The 17,445-nt window shown below is 43.9% G+C and overlaps 3 protein-coding genes across 5 annotated transcripts; all 3 read left to right on the top strand.

Moving 5' to 3' along the window:
* Positions 1-2,267: 2,267 nt before the first annotated feature.
* On the top strand, positions 2,268-4,438 carry cth1 (cysteine three histidine 1). Its single transcript, XM_018744350.2, has 2 exons — positions 2,268-2,492; positions 3,222-4,438. The coding sequence occupies exons 1-2, from the start codon at positions 2,475-2,477 to the stop codon at positions 4,158-4,160; spliced, it is 957 nt and encodes a 318-aa protein (XP_018599866.1). The 5' UTR covers positions 2,268-2,474; the 3' UTR covers positions 4,161-4,438.
* A 1,243-nt stretch (positions 4,439-5,681) lies between these two features.
* taf6l (TAF6-like RNA polymerase II, p300/CBP-associated factor (PCAF)-associated factor) lies at positions 5,682-12,399 on the top strand. Of its 3 annotated transcripts, XM_029257169.1 has the most exons (12): positions 5,682-5,878; positions 6,121-6,282; positions 6,560-6,646; positions 6,851-7,001; positions 7,169-7,219; positions 7,978-8,072; positions 8,945-9,019; positions 9,648-9,868; positions 10,058-10,190; positions 10,372-10,500; positions 10,641-11,125; positions 11,656-12,399. In XM_029257169.1, the coding sequence occupies exons 1-12, from the start codon at positions 5,864-5,866 to the stop codon at positions 11,993-11,995; spliced, it is 1,944 nt and encodes a 647-aa protein (XP_029113002.1). In that variant the 5' UTR covers positions 5,682-5,863; the 3' UTR covers positions 11,996-12,399. The 3 variants fall into 3 exon arrangements, with proteins under 3 accessions (XP_029113002.1, XP_018599860.1, XP_029113001.1); XM_018744344.2 differs by having other exon boundaries at positions 5,682-5,830; positions 9,648-10,190; XM_029257168.1 differs by having other exon boundaries at positions 9,648-10,190.
* Positions 12,400-13,654: 1,255 nt separating this feature from the next.
* kcnk7 (potassium channel, subfamily K, member 7) lies at positions 13,655-16,849 on the top strand. Its single transcript, XM_018744431.1, has 3 exons — positions 13,655-14,216; positions 15,111-15,506; positions 15,664-16,849. The coding sequence occupies exons 1-3, from the start codon at positions 13,877-13,879 to the stop codon at positions 15,951-15,953; spliced, it is 1,026 nt and encodes a 341-aa protein (XP_018599947.1). The 5' UTR covers positions 13,655-13,876; the 3' UTR covers positions 15,954-16,849.
* Positions 16,850-17,445: the final 596 nt, after the last annotated feature.

The following is a 17,445-nucleotide window of genomic DNA, read 5'->3' as shown; positions in this document are numbered from 1 at the left end:
AATTTTTTCTTTTTGGTCATTTACATTTGCCTTATTCTCGTGCCTTTTTAGCAATGATCTGTTTACACTAACATTTTAGTTACTTCCTCTTATGTACATCATACAAGTATGTAGTTTTAGTTCATATGGTGGAATGCAACAAATTAACTGTACTTTAGAATCATGTCTGCATCCAAGTCTTTCTGTTGATTTAATGCACTGATCCCCCCCCGTGAGATGTCTCGTGGTGAAAAGTGTCTGCGAAAAGAGTAAATGTAAATGCTAAGCTGAATTCTGTAGCTCGTGCTTCTGATGCCTTTTGTAAACCTGCTCCAGCACATTCCTTTAGGTTAAAAATTAGAAACCTCTTCCTTCCCAGCAGCACTTGCACTTTTCTATTGTAGCATGCATACAATGTAATGACAGGAGATGCTGGAATCACTGTGGAGTTTAGGGGGGGGGGGGAAAAAAAAGTACTTGAACAGGTTTGTAAAAGAGTCTAGTCTAACTCCCAGAACCAAGATTACCTTCCTGGTTGGTTTATTCCATGTGTTGGTATCACCTGAAGGAATGCCATTGGACCAGTACACAACTGCATACATTATTTACATTTAGCAGATGCTTTTCTCCAAAGTACTGTAAAGTGCATTACACTGACAAAGAGAAATTTGCATGCAGATGAGATTCTTGAGTACAATTTCACATACCACAGTATAAACAAATACACATCACACAAGTAGCTGAATATAGGCTTTCCATTATTATAATACTGAGGCAGCTGGTAGTACAGTGGTTAGAGCTGTTGCCTTTGGAGCCCAAGGTTACAGGTTTGAATCCCCTCCTCTGGCTGTAGTACCCTTGAGCAAGGTACTTACCCCAAATTGCTCCAGTAAAATTATCTATATAAATAATTAGCTGTGTAAATGTAACCTTAACACTAAAAGCTGCTTTAGAGAAAAGTGTCAGCTAAAGAAGTAAATGTACTAAAGCCATTATTAAACAAATGCAAACATGTTTATTGCACTTACAAGATTAGAGAAGTGAGCCCAAAAGGGGAGTTTTGAGACCCTTCTTAAACATAGAGATTCAGCAGTTCTGAGTGGGAGGGAAAGGACATTGCTCCATATTGGCCAGAGCCAGAGTCAAAAACCTTTCTGCTTTTGGATTTTTTTCCTCATTTTTCCTGTAGGTGGGACCGCCATGTGGGCAGAGGGGGTGGAGCGTAGCAGTCCGGTTGGGGTGTAGTGAGTGATCAGGTCTCGTAGATATCGGGGAAACGGATCTACTGATGGTTTTGTAGGCCGTAACCAGACTCTTGAACTTGATACAGGCAGCTACAGGAAACCAATGGGGAGAGATGAAGAGAGGGGATAGACGGGAACACCTTGGCAGGTCACACATGACACACGCAGCAGTGTTCTGTATCAGCTGTAGAGGTTTGATGGCAGAGGCTGGAAGGCCAGACAGGAGAGGGTTGCAGTCGCCCGGACGAGACATCACCATGGCCCGGACCAGGAGTTGCGTAGTTTGTTATGAACGCTGCACCAGCTACAACGGACTGGCAGAACATCTACAGGTGTTCGCCTATTATATTTCAATTTTAGTACACAATATTTATCACATTCTCTTTATGACATTGAAGGGGATGATGACCTTTGACACCATCATCAATTAAACACATTCCCAGCCTCTTTGTTAGGCTTGTGGTTTTCTATTGTGACTAAGGAAATTGATTGAAATCGAAACCGTTTGGTGTTAAAATTTTACTAACCTCCATTCCCAGAAAATACACACAGATGTGCTTAAGTAGTAAGTATCATTAGACCGGATCTGTTGGCCAACGTGTCACTTTTCACACCGTAACACAACATCAATGCACGTTTCACCATTTGCAGTACGAAATATGCGTTTTTTTTCGCAAAGGGTTGTTAACGGAATTACTGAGAGGCGTCATTTGCCTGTACGGGGCATTTTACAGACGTATTGTTTTATGAGCTGTCGTCTGCTAAATAAATCAACGCAAATACAAATCGACGCAGCGAAGGTGTGCCCGCAAACGCCAGTCACGTCCCGCGCTATCTGTGCCAATTTTCGGATAGGCCAATCAGATCGCTTCTCGAATCGAAACCTGGGAATTAGACCTCTCTGATTGGCTCTCTGATAATCGAGAAACACGTGAGTGGATTTTAATTGGTCCTCAGGTTCGCGGTGTATTAGAGATGAATGAAATGCACTACAGCTGACGGCAGTTTTAAAACGCGCTCCACTAGAAAAGAGGTGAAAGTGCAGGTGGGCGTAGCGGCTTGTGGTCCCTGCACGGCTTCTTAGTGTTTCTTTGATATAGAGGTTTTATTAAAAATATATATAGATATTTATAAATAAATAAAACGGGGTTGTTCGTGGAGCAACTCTGCAAACCCTGTCGCCTGTGTGTTGAGAGGCTGCTATATAGAGTTTAGCGCGGCTCAGGTGTGTGAGCCTGGAGCACTTGAACGATGTATGAAGAAGAGGAGGTGGGTCTGTAACGTTTTATTTTCATTGTTTGTGAGGGGCTTTTTCCTTTTCCTTTAATAAAAGAAATTTTTTTTTTTTCTCTTTCCTTGCAAGGAAACAGCTTTTTAAGGTAAGCTCGGTGTGAGGACTGATGTTGCCAGTTATCAACATCTAAGTCAGACTGCGCTGCTGCCATGTTAAAAATATAACTGATGGGGCCCCTTTTCTGTACATATTAGATACTTAATTTCTGCACAAGAGAACATCTAATCTTAACACACTTAGACAACAAAATTAAAAGATGACTGACTGCTTTCAATCATCAGCTAAAAGATGGCCTAAGAACAACTTCTCCCTACATCAGTCTTCTGGTTTGGGGAAGTGCAATGATATGGTTTGTAGCTTTTATTCAAAACTTATGTATATTTCCCCTATGCTAGTTGGAACATTAGCAGTTACACTAGTGCAGTGCATCAGTTATAGTTCAGTTGACAGAAGTTTAGATACTTCCACTGTTACCCCAGTATTACAGTGACTTAGTGCAGAGGTGGGTTTTTTTTTTTTTTCCTTCCCCTCTCCCCAAGGTTTTACTGTGATTTGAGGTAGTACCCTTAGTTAAGGTAACTACAGCATGAGTGGGATTTAGACCCTGACTTTCAGAATGAGGGCTGTGTATAATAGTGCTCTGACTTGAATGGGAGTTTTGTAACTTGCTGCATGTTAATCTAGTGTTACTTGCTGTCTTGTAGTCTGCTGATACCTTGCTGCTCAATCCCAGCCCTGAAAAGGATGTAGAGTACCTGTTCCCTGGGGAGGGGATGCTGTGGAGCGGCTCCTCCCTGGCGGAGGCTCTGCTGCCACTGGTTGAGACCCCAGCTTCACCTCGCTCTCCGTGGCTGTGCTCCACTCGCTACAAGACAGAGCTGTGCACTCGCTATGCGGAGACGAGCTCGTGCAAGTATGCTGAGCGGTGCCAGTTTGCCCACGGTCTGCATGAATTGCGCATGCCCTCCCGCCACCCGAAGTACAAGACGGAGCTGTGTCGTACCTACCATGCAGCCGGCTACTGTGTGTATGGGGCACGCTGCCTCTTCGTGCACGGCCCTGAGGAGCAGCGACAGGCCTTGCCACGGCGCAAAAACATCCCGTGTCGCACCTTCTGTTCCTATGGCATGTGTCCTTTTGGTTCCCGCTGTAACTTCTTGCATGTGAAAGGTGATGCAGATTCCAGCCAGATCAAGGAAGGGAGTGATGCCTGCTCTTGGGCCAAGGAGTGGAAGCCGCGTGGTGCACTGTGCCGCACTTTCAGCTCTTTTGGGTTCTGCCTGTACGGCACCCGCTGTCGTTTCCAGCATAGCCTACCCAGCTCCTCCGGGAGCCAGGATCACAGCCTAGGCATTTTGTGTGCTCCCCAGTGGCCTGAGGCTGGGAGAGCCTTGTCCCTAGCCTCCAATACATTGTCATCCACCTCTTCCTCTCCTCCTGTGTTCTCTGAGGACTCCTCTCCTGTGACCCCACCAGCGCTGTCTTCAGGTCCCTTTGCACACAGTGTCTTTAGTTTCTCTGACCAGCACCTGAATGACCTACTGCTGCCTCTGGCCTGGAGACTGCAGCAGCTGGACAAAAAGCAGGCCAATGCTACCAGCTCCTCACATGGGGAGGAAAAGCCCTTACTATCTGACTGTTAACGCAGAGTTGTTCAGAGGGAGAGGGACTCTTTGTTGGTTCAAATAAGGATATTGAACAGGATAGTAATACCCTCTTCCAGTGTTTAGTGCCTTGGTCTGTACCGATTCATCTCCAGATGTTGACCAGCTGTACTTTTCCTTGCATCCTACAGTGACTTTTTTGTATATAGAACTTAAGTGTTTTATCTTAACTAATTTTTTACATGATGTACTATTCATGAGCCTCTAATGTGTTTTTATTTGCTGATACTTGTACCACCTGGGATAATAAACCACTTAATCAGAATGTTCTGTACTTCTCTTAATTATGGTATGAGATGGCTATTCATTTAAGGCTATAATTTAACTTACAATTATTTAGCTAACTATATAGCTGTTACCCTAAATTGTTCCAATAAGTACCTTGTTCAAGGGTATTACCACCAGAGGTGGGGATCAAACTCATGCCCTTCTGATCCAAAGGTGGCAGTTGTAACACTACCAACTGCCCCCCAAATATTAATTGGATCCTAGGTGGGGTGGATTTCTCAGGTGACTTGTGTACCTTACTCTACAAGTGGGAACAGTAAGCCTGTGTTTTCCATACATGAGAATATACTGCCTCACGAGGGGAGGTAAGTGCTATGCAGTCTAACTCAGTTTTGACCTGACTTTTGCAACTTCCTCAACACATCCCTATATTTGCATAAACTATTTACCTGCAGTATACTGGGCAGTATCAGCCTGACCTTCCTTGATCATAGCACCTTCTCCAGGTCTTCCTTGGCAAGAAGGCTATCAAGGCTTTTTATGTGTCTCAATAGGCTGGGGTATTTGTATATGTAATTTAAATACAGCTATCTTTTCAGAGCTGTTGGGAACACATAAATAGCCAGGTGCTGACTGTAAATGCCTGACTAGCCATCCAATTTACACTTTCCCCATACAGTTCCTGCAACTGCAAGTAGGTTTTGTCAAGAATAAACTTTTGTAGAGATTATGCACCACATTTTCTGGTGCTGCTGTTACACAAACACCATGGAGAGATGTTTCTAAGTTCATTATTGAAAAGCCATGTAAGAGTCTTGCTTCACAAATGTGCACTGTTTTGAGTCTTACATTTAATAGCTTAGAGAAACAAGCATATATGTTTATTAATCATGTTAGCCAATATCATAGGCACGGGTCCAAAGTTACTTTGCAAACAAAAAGCCTATAGTCTATATAGTATATAACACTGTTGTGTGTGATAAGGCCATTAAGACTAAATTACTGTAATATTTTCAAGGTTTGGATGTAATATTCATGGTTACTGGAGTGTCTTGTAATTTATTTTGTAGGTTTATTTTTGTTTACTTCCCCCCTGGTTAGGTTGTTGTTCCGTATTAATCATGTTCTTAAATGTTAGTTTAATTGAAAGAAAAAAAAAAAAAAAAAAAACTTCCTGTAGAATAGTAGCGACGTCACATATTGATGACGATGAGGGCCAATCAGAACAGTGGGCGGGATTCTCGAGTACCGGAAGGTAGATGAGTTATTTGTGTCGGCGTACAGAAGCTGTTCATGTAGCTAAATGGGTGGTGTTAGCGCGCTAATGTAGGAGGTGGGAGAAACGAGCGATGGCCATCGACGCCGAGGACTGAACCCGAGGTTTCTGGCGGCTCTGCGGGAACGGAAACATTGCACTTGTGGTACTCTTCTTCATTCTGCGTTGCACAGATCAGATGCGTGTGTGTCGGGTGAGCTGAGCCTGTGTAAAAGTTCCTTCCTTGGCCAGGGGGGGATTCGATCCCAGCTCCTGCGTGGAAGGCAGTAGCTCTAACCTACACTACCAGCCTCTTTGACACAGTGCAGTTTGTGAAAGCTCTTGCTTATCATATTTGTCTTATGGATGATGGTTGACTTGCACAGCCACAGGACTATTGCCTACAGCGCAAGAAACAGTTCCTTGAGTAGCCTTTCTCTCCGAATATATCCGCAGGGTGGCGCAGCAGCTATGGCAGACCGAGAGGAGCGGCGCTTTGCCGAGGTGCCCAGAGAGTCTATTAGACTCATGGCGGAAAGTGCAGGTGTGGAGCTCAGTGACGATGTGGCTGCCCTGTTGACGGAGGATGTGTGCTACCGCCTAAGAGAGGCTACCCAGGTGTGTAGATGAGACACAGGTTACTCTTTGGTTGATTTTTTTTAAGCTACAGTACTGTAAGATATGTGATAAAGGTGTTTTTTTTTTTTTTTTGTGCAGGGTTAGGGAACATATGGGGTGAGGTTTTATCTGTCAGCACTGAAATTTCATTTATCGTCATAATTTTGATTTGAATCTGTGTTCTTTCTATGATCGCCTTAATTCTGCCACTCGCTAGCTTTGACCAGTGGCACTGTATTTTTTATATATATATATATATATATATGGCTTTTTACAGAACAGTTCTCAGTTTATGAGGCATGCCAAGCGCAGGAAGCTGACGGTGGAGGACTTTAACAGAGCCCTTCGCTGGAGCAATGTAGAGGTAAAGGCTTATTGTCAGTACTGGGAACCTTTCAGCTTGCTGGCTTAAACTACACACTTGAATATTACGCCAAACGCATGCATCGGGCAGAAGGAGCTGCATCACTTTGATGTGGTGGATCTTATATCATCGTCGTGCACAACTTTGGTTGAGTCTGAGTTGGTTTGTTGCTTTGAGTCAATGACACTATGACCCCTTTCCCAGGCGGTGTGTGGGTATGGGGCCCAAGACACTTTGCCCTTCCGCCCCATCAAGGAAGGCGACCTGTTCTTTGTGGAAGACCGTGAAGTGAACCTGGTGGAACTGGCACTGGCCACCAACATCCCCAAAGGCTGCGCGGAGACAATGGTGCGAGGTGGGGAGCCATGACTTGTGTATTTCACTGTGTCTGTCTGTCTCTTGCTGTGGCAGGGTTGGTGTCTGTTTTATTTAGCAGAATGGTTTCATTTAGTTCTGTCCTACCAGACTCCAAGTCAGTGTGGTAATGTCTTTTAAAATGATTGTTTACTCTGTTTTTGGCAGTACAAGTATCCTACCTGGATGGAAAGGGGAACCTGGAGCCTCAAGGCACAGGTCAGAGACTTATTTTGCCATTACCTAGGTATCTACGGTGTATATTTCATTACTAGTAATTTGTGAACATGATGGTCATTAGTCTGCTACAGTTCCAAAGTAAAAATTGAAATAGGTTATAGAAACGATAAAGGTTCTTTTTATATCGGAAAAGCTGTCCATACTTTTGTAAGATGTCAGCAATGTTAACATTTGAATGATGGTGGAATTTAACAGGAAAAATTTCTAAATTTAATGCTCAAGGCCCCAGTGATGTGCATGAGAAATATGCAGGATTTTTACCTTAATTTGCAGTACTGAGCGGTTCTTGGAGATATGTAATATATGCACAGATACTTGCCCACTGTGGTAAAATTTGAGGAATTTGTAAACAGAACAATGGTGTCCACTAAATTCTTAAATTAAGTTGGGAAGTATATTTTTAAAAAAAAAAAAAGCCCCTCATTTTTGTGAGTACAGATTTTTTTTTTTCCTTTCATAGGGATTCAACACCAAATTGCAATTTTTCTTCTATTTTCTGAGTGTAATTCATCACGTTTTAAAGTTATGTTCAAATTATTGAAAACCATACAGTTGCACATATGGAAGTATATATGAACATGATTTGTATTGCTTGAACTGAAGTTTTCTTGTTGTGAATATTACATTTCTTCAGTCAGTGAGGGAAGCAGTATGGCTTGTGGAAGAAGCAGGTCAGATGGAATCGGGACCCTGTGTGTCGCTGTAGGGACTGAGTTGTATGACCATGTGCCCTGCAGTGCCCAGTGCTGTACAGACTTTGTCCGACGACCTTCTCAAGTACTACCAACAGATCACACGCTCCATCCTGGGAGAAGACCCACATCTCATGAAGGTGCACCTTAATTCTGATCATAAGTAACACTGTCTTTTGCAGCCATAACAATATCGTTGAGTACATGCCAGTTATTTGATACTGAATGACTTTACAGGGGAGAGGTCCTCACACATGCAAAGTTCAATGTCTGACAGCAGTGGAATTGTCAGAACCTTATAATCCTAAACTCTACATGTTCAAGTGTGCTGCATTTTCTTTGCCACTTCAAGAAGAGAATAAAGTATATTTCTGTTGAGTTAAAGCAGACTGGGCTGCCACAGGCCTTAGGGTACATTTTACTGACATCTACATTTTACTTTTATTCATTTAGCAGACACTTTCTCCAAAGTGATGTACATTACAGAGAAAAATTAGTTCATTACATCAGCAGAAAGATACTTGGATGCAGATGCATGATTCTAAAGTACAGTTAGTTGGTTCATATGGTGGAAAGTAACAAATGTACATCACATGAGTAGCTGCACAAAGGTTTGTCCAAATAAACAATTCCTAATTCCTGGACAGAATCCCGAATTAGTCCAAGCACTTAGATGATTTCCTTGGCATTTATTCTTTAATGTACCAGGCTGGGAAGGGGGTGCGGTGGCGCAGTGGGTTGGACCGCAGTCTTGCTCTCCGGTGGGTCTGGGGTTCGAGTCCCGCTTGGGGTGCCTTGCGATGGACTGGCGTCCCGTCCTGGGTGTGTCCCCTGCCCCTCTGGCCTTACGCCCTGTGTTACCGGGTAGGCTCCGGTTCCCCCGTGACCCCGTATGGGATGAGCGGTTCTGAAAATGTGTGTGTGTGTGTGTGTGTGTGTGTGTGTGTGTGTGTGTGTGTGTACCAGGCTGTTAAGAGGCATCATTTTGAAACAATTAACTTATGTTCTTCAGGTGGCTTTGTTGGATCTCCAGTCCAACTCGAAGATTGCTGCCCTTCTGCCATACTTTGTATATGTCATCAGCGGGGTACGGTTCTTAACATTTCACAGTTCCACAGTGCACCAGTTTGAGACAGTTTGGTTAGAGCAGCAATCCTAGTCTGCACATACATTATGAATACTGACAAAGCAGAGTTTTTCTGTTTACGGTGTAATCTTTGCCAGTTTAATTTTTAATGTTCTAAAATGAGCACACACACATTTAAATATTTTTTTAGTCATAAAGATTAACAAATTATATAGCAATTCAGCCTTAGAATTGTTTTGTACTGATAAAACAATGAAGATAGTGTGCAGTTTAATAGGGAAGCAGTAGGTGTATTAAAAGTCAGTTAAATAAGCTTCGGTTATTAATGAGGCTGTTCTGCAGAAGCTCAGTTTAATAATAATAGAGGGCATTGTCTAGTGTTTTAATTTTGTAGTGTACTTTTGTATATTCTCTGGTTAAAGTGTTCAGCAGTGGAGGCTACAAAAAGGAAATCTTTCTAATGAAAGAGTGGGTTGTGCAATCTATAATATGAATAATCAAGCTAATATAAGTTACAGTACATGTATAGGCAAAGTTGTATGGATTTCATACACTACAGTCGTAAATATTGGTTTTCTAAATACTCCTGATCTTTCTCTGCATTATTGTGGTGTCCTATGTTTTACAGGTGAAATCTGTGAGCCACGACCTAGAGCAGCTAAACAGACTGCTGCACATGGTCAAGAGCCTGGTGCAGAATCCCTACCTTTACCTGGGCTCGTATGTGCGCAGCCTAGTCTCCAGCGTCATGTACTGCATCCTAGAGCCCCTGGCTGCCTCAATCAACCCCCTGAACGATCACTGGACCCTCCGCGACTATGCTGCACTGCTCCTCAGCCACATTTTCTGGTGGGACCAGTCCTTTGTTTCAAAAGCTATTTATTACTTGGACCTTCAACCTTTTAGTCAGAAGTCTAGTTCCTTCACCACTAGGCTACTTGCTGTGATGAGAGGGAGTTCTGTGCCTTTACGTTATTGGTGCCCACAATATTACAATTGCCATGTAAACTGTAACCTTTTCCTTCACCTGTTTGCCAGGACTCATGGAGATCTAGTCAGTGGTCTGTACCACCAGATCCTGCTGTCTCTGCAGAAGGTGCTGTCAGACCCGGTTCGCCCACTCTGCTCTCATTACGGCGCTGTGGTGGGCCTACATGCTCTTGGCTGGAAGGTACATCAGTCTTTGTCTCCTTCTTACTCTTATTGAAATACCAGGCTATACTTTATGCATAAATGTGCTAATTATTCCAGGTGTTTTATTGAAGTTGTTTACTAATAATGTTACCATTAGTGTCCCCTGTCCTGCACTTTGCAAATCATCCTGTCTTGGTGTGTACACATTCTTGTGTCAGGCTGTGGAACGGGTCCTGTACCCCCACCTGCCTGCTTACTGGGCCAACCTGCAGGCAGTGTTGGATGACTACTCTGTGTCAAACGCCCAGGTCAAGGCTGATGGGCACAAAGTGTACGGGGCAATCCTGGTGGGTAGATGAAACATCCATGCACACAGCAGTGTCAGTCCTTTGTGTCTGTGACCTTAAGTGCCAAGCATTCGAGTAGATTTTTTTTGCTCAAAGGACTGAGTTGGGGACACATCCTCATTTCATACATTACCCTACAGGTGGCAGTAGAGCGACTGCTGAAGATGAAGGCCTTGTCTCTCTCTGTCAATGCTGAGGGAGGGATTGGTGGGTTACCGAGGCCAGGCGGGATCATGGGGTGCCGTGAGAGTTCTCCTGGGCTGAGTCCTCCTCCCGAGCCCCTGTCAGAACCTGGTCTGGGCATCGCTAGCCACCTGCATGCAGGGGGTGCCGGGTGCCCCTGGGAGGATTGGACGCCCGTGCCTTTGCCCGCCATGTACTGTGAGCTGTACTCCTTCTTTGGGGACAGCTTGGCAGTTCGTTTCAGCACAGGTCCAAGCTTGGGCAACAGCCCTCCAGCCCCTTTGGCTCAACCTCCCACTACAAGGAAGGAGCTCCCTGGTGGCACTGCCAACCTGGACACTGCACGCAAAATGCCCCAGCTCACTGCCAACCTCAACATCAGTCCCCGTCAGGATGGCAGCCCCCACGGCGAGTTGACAGCACCCAGCATGGTTTCCGGGAGGTATGTCCAGGCCTTTGCCGCTTGTTATGACCACATTTGTCTTTATGCAGTTGTTACTTTGGGCATCCTGGTGTCTGGGGCTGTATGAACACCCCATTTCCAACCCTCTGATGTTGGCTGGTGTCAAGTCAAAGCTAAGTTAAAACCTGTAGAAAGAAGTAAACATTGAAATTCCCAGGGCCACCAGACAGGGTGGTGGAGTGGGTAGTGCTGGTGCCTCACAGCGCCTGGGCTGTGCATTTGGGTGTGTGTTTATGCCAGCACGATCTGGGCCAAGTTTGCTCTAGCTTCCTCCGAAGATGTTGCAGGTGAGTTGGTGACTAAATTTCATGTGGTGCGTGCGTGGGGGGTTTTTATTTTATTTATTTATTTATTTCTCCTCCCCCATGTGCTTCTAGGGTAGGCTGTGAACCACTATGACCCTGCATTGGACAACCAGTGGATGATGATGATGATGATGATGATGATTAAATGAATGAACTATGATCAGACTGAAAATGATGTCTACTGTGTTTTCCCTCCTCCCTCAGATCTTTGGCTCGTTCCTCCTCCTCTTCATCAGTGCAACGCTCCCGGTCATCTTCCTCCCGACCAGGCCAGCGACCGTCAGGGCTATCCCGTGATGTCTTCCCCAAGGCACGCTTCAACCCCTTGCCAGCTGGACCACCCATCTTCTCCTTTGTCATCGGGGGTCGGCAGATGGGCCGGCGCTGTCAGGGACGCCGCTTCCAGACCACTTTCACACCGTCACAGCCTCTGTCTGCGGTGTCGTCACGCACCTATGCACACAAGCTGCCTGTCATTGGCAGGGTGGGAAAGCCGGTGCGCCGCTGGACCTGCTCTCAGTACTCGCTCCACCTACCACTCTGAATGCCATGAATGTGGTCATGGCTGTGGTTGTAGACATGGTAATAGATATAGTTCTTGGTGTCTCCAGCTGCTCTTGCCTAGTGCAACAGGTCCAAATGGTGTTTAACCCCACATCTAATGAGCATCACTTCTAAATGAGCAGCAGACCAGCACGTGGGGCAATTGGTCCTATGAAGAAACTCAAAAAATATTGGAGATGGCACTGGGTGGGCATGCTTTCCGCGAGTGCTGTACTTTGAACTGCCCAAAGTAATAGTTGTCCTTTTTGACAATAGGAAATGTGTGGTTTGTTGATAAGGGTAACACTAGAATAGTGCTGATACACCACACATTACTTTCTCTTTCCTATATGCTTGCAGCAGGGCACTTGTGTGTGTGTGTGTGTGTGTGTGTGTGTGTGTGTGTGTGTGGGTTTTTTTTTTTTTTTTTTTTTTTTTAATTTAATGGCTGATTGCTGTGTACCCTTACTAAATCATGTATTTGGATTTTTTTCTAGAACGAGAAATTGATTATGTATGAGTTGCCAAAGACAGAACTGTGCTGAACTTGCAACTACTTAAATACAGTAAACTGTATGGGAAGGCTGGAACAAAGATCTTTAGTTCAGACTTTTCAGTCAGTAATAGAGTGAATCTTAATGTTACATGAAAATGTACAATATCTAATATCAAATTGGTGTCAGAATAGGATTTTTATAAGTCATGAGGATTTTTTGCCTACCTGTTCTGTGTTCAAGCTTAATTGACATGTTTAACTATAATAAATGTATAGATCTGTAGATTAATATACAAATAACATGTAAACATTACCTTGATAATATTACACACTTTGTCAAACTGTGTAAACATTAATATTATCCTAAAATGACTAAGTTTAGTCCACACTTTCCCTGACGATGTAAAAATGCTTTGTATTACATGGCTTGTTTTCAGTACTGTACAAAATGTTTGTCCTGTGTATAAATCAGTCTTGCCCACATAGCAAATGCCTTTTCGTAAGCTAGTAAAATTATTTTGTTTAAAAAATGTAACAAGCATTCTGAGTTTTGTTCATTTATAAACATGATTAATATGTACAACTGGTGTCATGCACCAACCATTTTTTGGGGCAGCTACATTAAAAGTGGAATTAAAACTTTTAGAGGTGACTGGTATCACAGAGGATAGGGCTATTGTCTTATAATGTGAAGGTTTCTGGTTTGAGTCCCACTCTTGCTGTGGTGCCTTTGATCAAGGTACTTGCCCTACCCTGATTTAACTCTAAATTGATACAGTAAGAATACACTACTGTGTAAATGGGTAAATCAAGTTGCTTGTTTAAGTTGCAAGTTCCTTCAAGTAACCTTGTACATTAACCCAGGTCCTGGCTAAGGTTTAAAGATATAAATTATCAATTTTTCTTTTTTTTTTTACAGTTCTGGGGGTGCGGTGGCGCAGCGGGTTTGGCTGAGTCCCACTCTCTGGCAGGTCTGGGGTGCGAGTCTTGCTTGGGGTGCCTTGTGACGGACTGGTTTCCCCGTTCTGGCTGTTCTCCCCCTCCAGCCTTGCGCCCTGTGTTGCTAGGTTTGGCTCCGGCTCACTGTGACCCAGCTTGGGACGTGTGTGTGTGTGTGTGTGTGTGTGTGTGTGTGTGTGTGTGTGTGTGTGTGTGTGAGAGATAGTTGTACCAAGATTTGGGGTGCAGGTTCTATTTTTCTTATTTGTGTTACGAGGTGTTGGCCTTGGCAAACTTGCCATTTTAATATTTCTGTTTTTTCTCGTGCACATTTATATAGTGTGTTTTTAAATGATTAAAGACAGAGCGTCAGGAAACATGAGTGGACATATTAGATTACATGGGCTGCTGCAGCACAGGTGAGCAGTTAGCAGCTGATCAGCAGTCATGATGGCTTATTGGTGTGATGTGGTTCTGCGCTTCTGTAGAGTCAGAGCCTTTTTGATCCTGGTGCTCAGTTATGTCCTCTTTCTCATTTTTGGTGCTGTCGTCTTCACGGTCCTTGAACAACCGGATGGGATGAGCCTCCTTGCTGAGGTGCAGGACCTCAGAGAGGAGTTTCTGGATAGCAATCGCTGTGTGCAGGAGGGAAGCCTGCGGCGGTTGCTGGCGAAGGCGCTTTTTGCGGACAAGCGTGGTGTAGCGGTCCTTGGTGCGGACAGCGAAGAGCTCAGCTATGACTTTACCTCGTCCTTGTTTTTTGTCACTGCTTTCCTAACCACCACAGGTTAGTGTAACTACAGACGAAAGTGTGTGAAAGTTGAGCATTGTATGCAGGAAATTCTACATCATTAGTTAACATGGTGTCCTCCTTTACATTCAGAAATAACCAAAAAGCACTGATGGAAGATCATTCACTCATCTGTTCTGAAATTTTGTCCTTGATTTACGAATGTGATCCATTTTTTATAACTGCATGTAAATTAATTCCTCGTATAATGAGGCCTCAAGTTGACCTTTATTTAAACGGAAAAGATAATTCAGTCCAGAGTCAAGTTAAATCAATGTGGATAAGCGAAAATGTCTAAATAATCGAATATTTGAGTCTGACTTTTCTAAGAATTAACTTTTTTTAATCAATTCATATTTATTACATTATTTTTAGAATTTTCTCATAATGTTATAAGGCACCTGTCACTGTCTAGTTCTACTGGTTTGATATGACAGCTTCCACACGAAGCAGATAAAATTGGAGCTTTAATGAAAGAAGTTTTTTTTTCTCTTAATGATTCTGGAAGCCACGTTATTTCATTATCTGAACAGCACTGTAAGTCAGGATAAAAACTGAAATTAGTTCTCAGAATGAGAAAAAATACAATTCCAAAGACTTACTTTTGGGGGAAAAAAAGTGCATTTCAAATTAAGGTGTTTTTACTACACAAAATTGTGCTTTGATTTAAACTCTACAGCTCCACCTTTGTTCTTTTTTTTTTTTTTTTTTAGGCACAGTTAAATATTCAGATACAATTCTTAAAGAGCCATGGCATACTCCTAGATCATTTTTCAAGGACAGAACGTCATCTTTCACATGCTTTGTGTGTAGTTCTCGTTTTCATAGTGATTCACTTCTCCACATTCAGTGTTTTGCCAGAAGTGCATATCGTCTCCCACCCTAATGCAGGTTATGGTAGCACCATGCCCATGTCGGACGAGGGCAAGCTCTTCTGTGTCTTGTATTGCCTGCTGGGGATTCCTCTCACCCTGCTGCTGATGTCCTCCCTCACCCGCTGCCTGCTCCAGTTCACAACCCATCGACCCGTACGCCACATTCAAACCCACTGGGGGCTGTCCCACAGTAGAGCGGCGTTGGCCCACGCTGCCGTCCTGGTCACTGGCACTGCAGTGTTATTTTTCCTGTTGCCGGCTGCTGGCCTTTGCCTCCTGGAGCAGAACTGGACATTCCTGGACTCCCTCTATGTCTGTTTCATTTCCATCAGCACCATAGGCCTGGGAGACTATGTGCCGGGAAGGACCAGTAACCAGGCTGCGCCACAAGGCCTGGAGTTCGCCTTCTCCTGTAAGGATGACTCCTGAAATTATTATACATGCCTTATTAATGCAGGCAGACGTTCCTTCTATAACCAAAATAGGAAGAGAAAGAGGCCATTAGTATTTCTCACCGGTTTTCCTGCCCCTCAGCATTAACAAGGACCATCTGTTCCCCTCCTCTGCAGGCTACATTCTACTTGGTTTGGTGGTCCTACTACTGGTGTTGGAGACCATCTGGGAGCTCCCACAGATCAGAGGCCTGATCCGCCTTGTTTCGGGCCTCCGTGAGGGGCAGCTCATGGGCCTCGCCATGGATGAGCTGGACCTTGGTGAAGACCACCGGCCACAGTCAAGTGCAGAAGAGCTCCAGTACTCCCTGCCAATCTCCACCATCTCCTCCATCTCTCACCTCTCCCTCTGTATCTCTGAGGAACACGGTGCCACGAACACCAAGTCCCTGTCCTCATGTCCTTAATCAGTTGTGCTTTAACCAGTCCTCAACTTAACCACTTTGAGGTCCAGAGCAGTGGGTATAGGAATGGCACCTGTGGACTCTTAGCTAAGACCACATGGATGTATTGTCTCTTTTCACTGTTTCACCTCTAGTTTCTCAGATTAAACACTTTGTAATCCCTTCCAACTTGAATGAACACCCTCAGGCAGATGACTTTTACACATACAATAATATGGGTAGATTCAGATGGTCCACTAAAGTCTCATTTAGCCATAGCGGAAAAAATACCCAAGTGTAAGAAGCAAGATGAAGGCTTTAATTAATGCCCTATCCAGACAGCAGTCTTTGGTGCTCTAAAATTAAACATGAATGTCAATGTTCTACATCCCTCAGATATTATTTTTTGAGTTCATACACATTTTTTACAAAATCAAAGCCACTGGCGCAGTATGACAGCAGAGCCTCTGGGTGGCACTGTGGAGTCACAGGCAGAGCTGGTGCCTCACAGCTGGCTGTAGGTTCGAATCCAACTCGGGCCGTGTGGAATTTGTATGTTTTTCCCATTTGCCTGGGTTTCCTTTAGGTGTTTTAGGTGGATTGACCACTCTGAATTGCCTGTTGTGTGCGATGTTGTATTGTACAAACAGCTGAATGACTATAGAGGTATAGACGGCTCACCTCAAAGAATAAACATGAATGTTATGAAGTCCCTTGAAAAGTACGTGTGAGGTCCTCTGCGGTCGTCTTGCTTCTGCGCTTTCGGTCAGGGTGAAATGTTCCACCGCAAGAGCCCAGTCAGAAGTTACATGACCAGCTTGATAGTTTACATTAGTCTTCTTGCTGTCTACTCAGAAAGGTTTTTATGCTTTTAATATTTTTAATTAACATATCCAGTGTGACATTGGATAATTACAGTAAGTAGGTTATTCCGAAATGTCACATTCACTCCTTGAGGGTATTGCAGAGTCTGTCATCTTGGCATTAATATTTCAGTTTTGGACGGGCTCTGCTGAAATACACCTGTGAGTCTTGGAGCAGCAACCCAACAGCCATAAGTCCATGGAACTGGGGGATTTGAATGTCTTTGAGCTGTTTCATTTTTGACTTTGCTTGCCCCACAGCTTCAAAAATGCAGAAGAAAGCGTCGTACCTAAAGGTGGTAGGCAGACAGCATCCTGTCTACTACAGCAGTGCTTCGAGACCTTAGTACTTGTTACATCTTCCAACATTTATTAATTTTATTATTATAATTTTTAACATTTTAATATTAATTGATCCAACCCACCATCGTAATTCTACTTCGTTTTTATCTGATGCCTGTTTCTACGGCAACTTAAAATGTTAGTTCTCCAGCTTTGTGGCGACTCGTCCATGTACGCAGCAGGGTGCAAATTGTAGTAACTGGCTGTGTCAGTTCAGGTTAACCTTGAGCGAGGCTTTTAGGGAAGGAGGGGGATTTCATTTGTCACTTTTATAAATTTAGCTGACACTTTTCTCCAAAACAACTTGCAGC

Source organism: Scleropages formosus, chromosome 13 (assembly GCF_900964775.1).
Source record: "Scleropages formosus chromosome 13, fSclFor1.1, whole genome shotgun sequence".
Classification (NCBI taxonomy): Eukaryota; Metazoa; Chordata; class Actinopteri; order Osteoglossiformes; family Osteoglossidae; genus Scleropages; species Scleropages formosus.
The sequence above is the reverse complement of the archived record's forward strand: the minus strand, read 5'-3'. Positions and strand labels throughout refer to the sequence as shown.

What these genes read in the sequence shown, in the direction of transcription:
- taf6l (XM_029257168.1), top strand. An exon ending in GCCTAAGAGAGGCTACCCAG is followed by an intron (nt 6,283 to 6,559) that starts GTGTGTAGATGA and finishes GGCTTTTTACAG; the next exon opens with AACAGTTCTCAGTTTATGAG. An exon ending in AAGTGTACGGGGCAATCCTG is followed by an intron (nt 10,501 to 10,640) that starts GTGGGTAGATGA and finishes ATTACCCTACAG; the next exon opens with GTGGCAGTAGAGCGACTGCT.
- kcnk7 (XM_018744431.1), top strand. Translation starts at nt 13,877, where the DNA reads ATGATGGCTTATTGGTGTGATGTGGTTCTGCGCTTCTGTAGAGTCAGA. An exon ending in TGCTTTCCTAACCACCACAG is followed by an intron (nt 14,217 to 15,110) that starts GTTAGTGTAACT and finishes ACCCTAATGCAG; the next exon opens with GTTATGGTAGCACCATGCCC. An exon ending in CCTGGAGTTCGCCTTCTCCT is followed by an intron (nt 15,507 to 15,663) that starts GTAAGGATGACT and finishes CCTCCTCTGCAG; the next exon opens with GCTACATTCTACTTGGTTTG.